Source organism: Muscardinus avellanarius (assembly GCF_963383645.1).
Source record: "Muscardinus avellanarius genome assembly, chromosome: 10".
Classification (NCBI taxonomy): Eukaryota; Metazoa; Chordata; class Mammalia; order Rodentia; family Gliridae; genus Muscardinus; species Muscardinus avellanarius.
Window position 1 is genome coordinate 81,790,438 of NC_137796.1, and position 10,032 is coordinate 81,800,469.

Genomic DNA, 10,032 nt, shown 5'->3' on the forward strand with positions numbered 1-10,032 from the left:
TCATTTCTTCATGGCTCCGAGGCTCTTCAGGGCCTCCTGGGCTTGGGTCAGTTGCTGCTGCAGCCTCTGGCGGGTGCTCTCATTGGAGGCCCGCTTCAGAAGGCCTTGCATCTCTTCCACCACTGCCCTGTGGCCAGGAGTGTTGTGAAAAAGCCGCACTGCCCGGTCCCCACAGGAGGCCAGAAAGCGGCCAGTGATGTCAAAGGACAAATCAGTGATACATTCCCCATGGACCTGCTCAAAGCATTCCTCCTTCTCACCCCGCCGGGTGTTGTAGAGATGAATACTGGTGCCACTGGCCAATGCCAAGACATGGGTGTCAGGGGACAGCGCCAGGCGGCACAGCATGGTGCTTGCCTCTTCGAAGCGGCCTGTCCTCAGTAAGTAGGGGTCCTGCTGCTTCTTGTACTCCACGTCTGTGTCCCACAGTTTCCATGTACCATCCTTGGAGACAGAGGCCATCCTGCAACATGGGAAACCATAGCTTCAACCTGAGGAACTGATGCTAGGAACTGATGCACAGGCCTACTTCCTGTGGAGGGCCAGGCCCCGCCCACATCAGAGTTGTGGCAGACAGGCAGGAGCCAAGAGGTTGCCAAGAGGGCTGAGGCACCAGTAAGACATCAGGTGCCATTCATTCACTCACCTCCGGGAGTCATTGGAGAAAGCGAAGGCGTGGACAGCTGCAGTGTGGCCTTTCAGTTCAAAGGCTCGCAAGACATCCTGGAACTCCCCCTTCTTCCCAAAGCAGACTTCCCAGACTTTCACATCTGGGGTAAAGCCACATGAGGCCACAAACCTGCCACACAATCAAGATTCCTTTACAACAATTTTAAGGGCATCCCATTCCTGCAAATCCCTTATATGTCATTCCAAAAAGGTACCCCCCCCCAACTTGTGATTGTTAGGCAATTATTCTATCACTGAGCTATGGCTCCAGCCCAAGGCACCTTTTCATGAAAAAACATAGCCATATCCTTATCACCTAAAAAGTTATTCCCTTTATCATAACATATTCAGGAGAGGGAGAGGGAGAGGGAGAGGGAGAGGGAGAGGGAGAGGGAGAGGGAGAGGGAGAGGGAGAGGGAGAGAGAGAGAGAGAGAGAGAGAGAGAGAGAGAGAGAGAGAAAATGAATGAGAATGTGTGTGTTACTAATGATTGAACCCAGGGACATTTTACCTCTAAGCAACACCCCCATCTCTATTTTTTAAAATTTGGAAACAGAATCTCATAAAGTTGTGGAAGGACTAAGTTGCTAATGCCAGCCTTGAACCTGTGATCCTTCTGTTTCAACCTCCCAAGTAGTGGGATTACAGGCATGTTCCATCACACCTGGCTTCCAACAGGTAGGTATTTAAATTTCCAGTTCTTACAAACACTTTTTTTTTTTTTTTTTTGCGGTACTGGGAATGGAACCCAGGGGCATTCTACCTTTAAGCTACACCCCCAGCCCTATTTTTTATTCTTTATTTTGAAACAGGGGCTCACTAGGTTGCAGAGGACCTCACTAAGTAGTAGCTGAGGCTGTCCGTGAACCGTGATCCTCCTATTTCAGCCTCCCAAATGCTGGAATTACAAGTGTGTGCCACAAGTGTTCAGTTCACAGACAGCCTCACAGCCTCAGCTACTTAGTGAGGCCCTTTGCAACTCAGTGAGACCTTGTTTCAAAATAAAAAATAAGGCTGGGGGTGTAGCTCAGAGGTAGCATGCCCTTGGGTTCCATCCTAGTACCATAAAAGGAAAGAAAAAAAAAAAAAGGAAATTTGTATACATAGCCTAATTCATCCTCACAGCTTGCTTTAGGATATATAGTACCCCCCCACACCTGAACCCCTTAATAAGCCATAGATGAGCTAGGTGTAGCAGTAATCCCAGTACCTTTGGAGGTTGAGACAGGATGATCGCAGGTTCAAGGACAGGCTCAGCAAGTAGTGAGACTCATCAACCTAACAAGACCCTTTTTCAAAATAAAGAACTATGACGCCGGGCGTGGTGGCGCACGCTTGTAATCCCCGCGCTTGGGAGGCGGAGACAGGAGGATCGCGCAGGTTCGAAGCGCGCTGGCGTAAGAGACCCTGTTTCAAAAATATAAAATAGGTCTGGGAGCGTAGCCCGGAGGTAGAAGGGCTTCCAGGAACCCCAGTACCACCAAAAAAAAAATAAATAAATAAAGAACTAAAATAAATAGGGCTAGGGGTATAGCTCAGAGGTAGACTGCCCCTCGGTTTGATCCTCAGTACATAAAACAAAAGCCATAGATGAAGAAACAGACTGAGAACTACAGAGGCTTCAGGAAATTCCATCACTACAAGCCAGAGAGCTGAGACCTGCATTCAGGCATCTTGACTCCATCCGGCGTGCTTTATCTAGTCTGCAAAGCTGTCCCTCTGCTCTGCTCCCAGTCTCTCTCTCCCCATCTTAGATGGTACAGCCCCTCCCTCCTCACCTGCTGCATGGGGATATGGCAGCATAGGTATTGTTCATCTGGTTGGTGTTGATGGTAGATAGCACCTGACCTTTCAGATTCCAGATGAGGATGGTCGTGTCACTAGAGGCTGTCATGATGAATTTCCCTGAGGGGAATGGGAATGACATGAGCCAAGCACAATGATTTGACCCACTGTCATTTTCCAAAGACACTGTTGAGGCCTCCGCTGCCTCACAAGTATCCAAGCTCCCCTCCCAGTCCGGGGGTCACCACAGGTAGAACTGAGCTAAAGACCACACTCTTTCCTGTCTCCCCTGTTGCTGTGGCTCTCAGGATGGACTCCAGGGGAGCAGAGCCAGGGTGCTTAAAGCCAGCGCCCACCCCTTGGTCATCCCAAGGCTGCAAGAAACTCTCAGACAGCATCAAATCACTCAGCAAATATAACTGCAGCCACTCTTCCATGCCGTGGGCAAGCTCCATCCTCTTAACCTCTTACCTGTGTCAGCAATGCCAATGTTAATGACAGGTGCCTTGTGCTTTTTAGGGAAGTCTTCTGGAGTGGCTGTGAAGGTAAAGCCCCCATCTTCTCGCTTAGTCATCTTAAAGACACGAAGAGTGTCCCCATTGGCCAGCCAAACGATGAAGGCTCTAGAGACAGGTAACAGACAAGTCACTGCCTCATCTGGACATGGAGGCCTATGTGTCTCAGGTCTTATGCTGGGTTCTGGGGAAATTAAAGATCTCTCCTGTCAGGTTTGGTGGCGCATGACTGTAATCCCAGAACTTGGAAGGCGGAGACAGTAGGATCGCAGGTTCACAGCCAGCCTCCACAACTTAGTGAGGCCCTCTCCAGCTTGAAGAAACCATGTTTCAAAATAAAAGAATAAAATCAGAGCTGGGCATGGAGGCCCACACTTGTAATCCCAGCATTTAGGAGCCTGAGACAAGAGGATCACAGGTTCATGGCCAGCCTCAGCAATTTGTGAGGCCCTCTACAACTTAGTGAGATCCTGTTTCAAAATAAAGGGAAAAAAATAGGGCTGGGGTGTAGCTTGGAGGTAAAATGCCACTGGGTTCCATTCCCAGTACTGCAAAATATAAAATCAGGTTGGGGGTGTAGCTCAGAGGTAGAATGCCCCTGCATTCCATCCCCAGTACCACACACATAAACAAAAAAAGAATCTCTCCCCTGGAACTGTAGTCTAACCTTACAATCTAATGTTTTGGTTCCAAATTGCTTTTTTTTCTTTTTCTTTTGGTGGGACTGGAGATTGAACACAGGGGCATTCTACCTCTAAGCTATAGCCCCAGACCTTTTTCTGTTAAGAAACAGTCTCACTATGTTGCTGTGAGTCTTACTAAGTTGCTGAGGATGGCTTTGAACCTTGATCCTCCTGTCTCAGCCTCCCAAGTACTGGGATTAAAGGTATGTGCCACTATGCTTGGCTCAAAATCTCTTTTTTCTTTGATGATACTTGGGATTGAACCCAGAGGCATTCTACCTTTGAGCTACATCCCCAGCCCAATTTATTTAAAAACAGGGTCTCGCTAGGTTGAGAGTCTCACTACTTGCTGAGGCTGTCCTTGAACCTGCATTCCTCCTCTCTCAGTCTATCAAGTACAGAGATAACAGGCATGTGCCACCATGCCCAGCTTCAAAATCTCTTAAAACTATTCAAAATCCAGGTACAGTGGTGCATGTTTGTAAATCCAGCTACTTGGGAGGCTGAGGTCAGAGAATTCGACGTTTAAGGCTAGCTTGGGCAATTTAATCAGACCCTGCTTAAAAAATTTTTTTGTGTGTGTGGTACTGAGAATTGAACCCAAAGGCATTCTACCTTCGAGCTACATTCCCAGCCTGATTTTTTTTTTTTTTTTTTTAATTTGGAAATCAGGGTCTCACTAGGCTGATGAACCTCACTACTTGTTGAGGCTGTCCTCGAACCTACAATTCTCCTATTGCGGACTCCCAGTACTGGGATTCCAAATGTATTCCCATATGTCTGGGAGTATAGCCCAGAAGTAGAAAAGCCCCTGGGTTCCACCCCTAGTACCACCAAAAAAAAAAAAAAAAAAAAAAACAACGAGGGGTGGGGGCTAGGGATGGGATGTAGCTTTGGGGTGTTTAATTTCTTTCTAGGGTTTAGAAAACCATGAGAGCGTTGAGACTCATTTGGAAGGCAGGCTTTGGCACTTTCTGGGTAGAAGAATCTTTTCTCTGCTTGCTTGTGTGGTAGCACAGCCCTCCAAGGAACTCCAGGCAGTGCCCAAACTACCTAGATGCTCTTTTTGCCACCCCAAGGAAGGCCCTGGGTCCTTCCTCACTCCCTTCCTCTCCCCCCAGCCAGATATAGGAAGGCCATAATCCTGGGCGGAAGCTTCTATAGGCAAACCTGAGGCTCCATCTTGTCCCACCTGCAGTCAGGGCTGAAGCGCACCAAAGTGGCGTGGTCCAGCTCCACATTGGCTCTCATGCTGCGATGCTCCCGCTGTAAGAAGTCCTTGGTGCTCCAAATGCGGACAGTACGGTCATCTGCACAGGTGGCCAGATACTTGCCATTGCTGCTGAAATCCATGCAAGATATGTTTCCACTGTGGCTCTAGGGGAAAGGTTAGAGGAAGTGTGAATGTGAGCCCTTCAGGCAGATGTAGAAGGCAAACCTGAATCCATTACTCTGGGACCCTGTTGCTTGGATTGATGGGAAGCTAAAGATAGCTGGGATGAGAAGGTCATGCTTACTGACTTTGGGCAGAGGCAGAGGGATCGGTAACATGCACAGACTACTACAAAGGAAAAGGTCAGCAGGGGTTTGTATTTGTGATGTGCGGTGTGTGGGTACCCATGGGCACCTTCAGTGCTGCAGCCAGGAGGCGGTGAGTGAAGTTGTGTTGTTGAGGCTTCTCCTTGCGATTCCGCTGTTGCTGTTTCTGCTTCTTAGATCCTGGCTTCTTGGATTCATTTGCTTTTTGGCCTATAAGGAAGGACAATTTCATTCATCCATTCATTCACTCATAAGTATTTACTGACTCCCTATGATTGGCCAGGCCCTAAGGGAAGCAGCAACAGATGAGACAGATATGACCCTTCTCCTTAAGGAGGGGGGAGGGGGGAGTGTGTGTGTGATGTGGGCTTTGGAATCAGACCTGGGTTTGGATTTTGCATCTACCACTGAGTGATCTTGAGAAGGGTGCTTGCTATTAATCTGTAAAGCATCTCAATACAAAGTAGAGAAACGACCCTCTCTGGGCTGACACAGCTGGGTGAGTTCACAGCATAGCCAGTGTAGCATGGATCCTTGGCCAGATATCCCTATATAGGGAATAATGTGCACAACTGAAACTGGTGGCTCAGGTTTTGGTAAATTATTTTCATCATTCTGGGTTTGGGTTTCCTTAAAAAGAGGTTGATAGCCAGGTGTCGTGACACACGCTTGTAATCCCAGCTCTTGGGAGGCTGAGACACAAGGATCGCAGGTTCGCAACTAGCCTCAGCTACTTAGTGAGGCCCTCCGCAATTTAGTGAGACCTTTTTTCAAAACAAAGAATAAAAGCCGAGTGTGGTGGCGCACGCTTGTAATCCCAGCGCTTGTAAGGCTGAGACAGGAGGATCACACAGGTTTGAAGCCAGCCTCAGCTACTTAGTGAAACTCTCAGCAACTTAGTGAGACCCTGTTTCCAAATAAAGTATAAAAACAGGTCTGGGAGTATAGCCTGGAGGTAGAAAAGCCTCTGGGTTCTACCCCCAGTACCACAAAAAAATAAATAAATAAAATAAAAAGAATAAAAAATAGGGCAGGGGGTGTAGCTCAGAGGTCGAATGCCCCTGGGTTCCATCCCCAGTACTGCAGGATGAAAGAAAGAAAGAAAGAAAGAAAGAAAGAAAGAAAGAAAGAAAGAAAGAAAGAAAGAAGTTGAAAGAAATGGATGAGATAATCTATACAAGGTGATGATCTAAGAGTACCCAACACGTGCATTAAAGACTCAAGGGAAAGGTAGGCGGTGGTACATGCTTGTAATCCCAATACTTGGGAGGCTAAGACAAGAGGATCAGGTTCCCGGGCAGCCTCAACTACTTAGTGAGGCCCTCTACAACTTAGTGAGACCCTGTTTCAAAAATAAAGAATAGCTGGGTGTGGTGATACACACTTGTAATTGCAGCGGTTGGGAGGCTGAAATAGGAGGATCGCACAGGTTTGAAGCCAGCCTGAACTACTTAGTGAGGCTCTCAGCAACTTAGTGAGAATCTGTTTCTTTTTTTCTTTTTTTTTTTTTTTTCAGGTCTTGGGATGGAACCCAGGGGCATTCAACCTCTGAGCTACACCCCCTGCCCTATTTTATTCTTTATTTTGAAACCAGTCCTCACTGAGTTGCAGAGGGCCTCACTAAGTAGCTGAGGCTGTCCGGAAACTGCGATCCTCTGGTCTCAGCCTCCCAAATGTTGGGATTATAAGCGTGCGCCACCACACCCAGCTTGAGAACCTGTTTCTTTTCCTTTTTTCTTTTTTTGGTGATACTGGGGGTGGAACCCTGAGGCTTTCTACCTCTGGGCTATACTCCCAGACCTATTTTACACTTTATTTGGAAACAGGGTCTCACTAAGTTGCTGAGAGCCTCACTCAGTAGCTGAGGCTGGCTTCGAACCTGTGCCATCCTCCTGTCTCAGCCTCCCAAGCGCTGGGATTACAAGCGTGCGCCAGTATGCCTGGCTTATAAGGCCCTTGATTCAATCTCAACACCACAAACAAAAAAGAACCCTACCTCATGTATTCTTTATTCTCGGTGAAGACTTGACTACCACTCCAATCTAACAAGAAGGGCTAACCATTCCTTCTCCTTTCCTGTTTCTAATACTGACCTCGCATGTGAAAATACACTACTATTTTTTATTTGCATTTTTATGTTCATAATCCAGAGGTTTGCATTCCAGGTGTACATTTTTTGGATGCACTTCTCCCTTACTGGACTAATTAAAGGAAAGATTTTTTTGTTTGTTTGCTTGAGGTACTGGGAATGGAAACTGGGGGCATTCTACCTCCAAGCTACACCTCAGCCCTATTTTTTATTCTTTATTTTGAAACAGAGTCTGAGTTGCAAAGGGCCTCACTAAGTAGCTGAGGCTGTCTGCGAACTGTGATCCTCCTGTCTCAGCCAAAGCATGCACCACCACTCCGGGCCTATTCTTTATTTTGAAACAGGGTCTCACTGAATTGTAAAGGGCCTCACTAAGTAGCTGAGGCTCTCTGTGAACCACGATCCTGTCTCAGCTTCCCAAATGCTGCGATTGCAAGCATGCGCCACCATGCCTGGCTCTGAAGTAAATAATCTTTTTACCTGATTATAGCCATTCAATAAATGTTGCTAGCTGGGCTGTGACCCATGACTGTAATCCCAGTTACTGGGGAGGCTGAGGCAGAGGACTGCAGAGTCCGAGGCCAGCCTGGCCAATTTAGTAAGATCCTATCTCAAAATAAAAGCCAGGCATGGTGGCACACACCTATAATCTCAGTACTTGGGAAACTGAGACAAGAGGACTGCAAGTTGGAGGATAGCCTAGGCCAGTAGTGAGACTCTCATCAACATAGTGAAACCCTGTTTCAAAATAAAACCAGCATGATGGTGCAGGCCTGTAATCCCAGTACTTGGAAGGCTGAGATAGGAGGATCGCAGATTCGAGGACAGCCTCAGCAACTTAGTGAGACCCGGTTTCCAAATTAAAAAAAGTAAACAAAACAGAGCTGGGAGTGTAGTCCAGAGGAAGAATGCCCCTGAGTTTCATCCCCAGTAACACACACACAAAGCCAGGTGTCATGGCACACATTTGTAATCCCCCCAAAAATGTGTACTTATATATATATATATATATATATATATATATATATATATATATATATATATATATATATTTGGTGGTACTGGGGTTCCTGGAAGCCCTTCTACCTCCGGGCTCCACTCCCAGACCTATTTTATATTTTTATTTGGAAACAGGGTCTCCAAAACCATCGCGCATGGCTGGCTTCGAACCTGCGCGATCCTCCTGTCTCTGCCTCCCAAGCGTGGGGATTACAAGCGTGCACCACCATGCCCGGCCCAAATGTGTACTTAGAAGGCCATGACAGGAGGATTGCAGGCTTAAGGACAGCCTCAGCAAGTAGTGACACTCTCATCAACCCCTAGTGAGATCCTGTTTCAAAATTAAAAAAAAAAAAAGGGGGGGGGAGCCGGGCGTGGTGGCGCATGCTTGTAATCCCAGCATTCGGGAGGCTGAGACCTGGAGGATCACGGTTTGCGGACAGCCTCAGCTACTTAGTGAGGCCCTCTGCAACTCAGTGAGACCCGGTTTCAAAATAAAGAATAAAAAATAGGGCAGGGGGTGTAGCTCGGAGGTCAAATGCCCCTGGGTTCCATCCCCAGACCAAAAAAAAAAAAAAAAAAAAGGGCTCCAGGTGTAGCTTGGAGATAAAATGCCCCCTGGGTTCAATCCCCAGAAACACACACACATTGGGATGTAGCTCCGAGGTAATATACTCCTGGATTCAATCCTCAATACCAAAAAATTAAAGTGGGGCATGGTGGCACACATCTGTAATCCCAGTACTTGAGAGGCTGAGACAGAGTACAGGTTCAAGGCCAGCGTCAGCAATTTAGAGAAACCCAAGAAAAATAGGGCTGAGGTGTTGTTGCTCAGCGGTAGAAAGCCCCTTGGTTCAATCCCCAGTAAAACACACACAGATATTAAAATAAAGGGGTGAGCCATGTGTGGTGGGGTACGCCTTTAATCCCAGTACTTGGGAAGCTGAAACAGGAGGACCATAGGTTCGAAGCCAGCCTCAGCAATTTAGTGAGGCTGACGGTAACTTAGTCACCCTGTTGCAAAAAAAAAAAAGGGGTAGGAGGGATAGTTGTGTGGCGCGGAGGTAGATGCTCCTGGGTTAAATCCTAACACACACAAACATACATACATACGGGGGTGTAGCTCAGTGATAGTGAGGCCCTAAGTTCCATCGCCAGCACTGCAAAATAAAATAGAATAAAAAGTGCTGGGGATGTAGCTTAGTGGGAGAGCGTCCATGGTCCAGTGGTGGTGGTGGTGGTGGTGGTGTTTGGTGCTGTAGGTCGCAGCTTTAATCGGGAGAGTGCTTACAAATGAATAACCATCTCCGGGTTCCCAGATCCTAACACGCAGCACATTAATGAGTCCACAGCCTTATCGTAGCAACCTCCGGGTGCAGCTGGGGCTCGACAGGAAAGCGGAGTGGCCTCGACCACTGAGAAAGCCGCAGCACAGGAACCAGGTGGTAGCTAGTCCTGCGCCAGAGGGACAGCCCAGAGAGGTGACACTCCATCTCTGGAAGGGAAGCTAATTTCACAGCAGAGGAAACTGAGGCTCCAGAGAGCCCGGCCTCCAGGGCCCAAGCCGCAGGTCTGGCCACGCGGACACAGGAGGAGGTCCCGGCCCGCCCCGGCGATACTTACGGACCGGCCGGCTGTTCCTCTCCTCCTCCGCGCGCAGCCATCCCCGCGCTACCGCCGCGGTCGCCATCAAGGCCAGCAGCCCGACCAAGAAGGACAGCCCCATGAGTTCCTGCATCTGCGGGAGCTCCAT

General features: G+C 48.1%; 1 protein-coding gene across 1 annotated transcript; it reads right to left on the reverse strand.

Annotated features, from left to right (window-relative positions):
- On the reverse strand, window positions 1-10,032 carry TBL2 (transducin beta like 2; the record flags this gene model as incomplete). The annotated part of the gene is made up of 7 exons (XM_080704205.1): window positions 1-463; window positions 647-799; window positions 2,448-2,574; window positions 2,926-3,077; window positions 4,845-5,029; window positions 5,280-5,401; window positions 9,903-10,032. The coding sequence occupies 7 exons, from the start codon at window positions 10,030-10,032 to the stop codon at window positions 1-3; spliced, it is 1,332 nt and encodes a 443-aa protein (XP_080560331.1).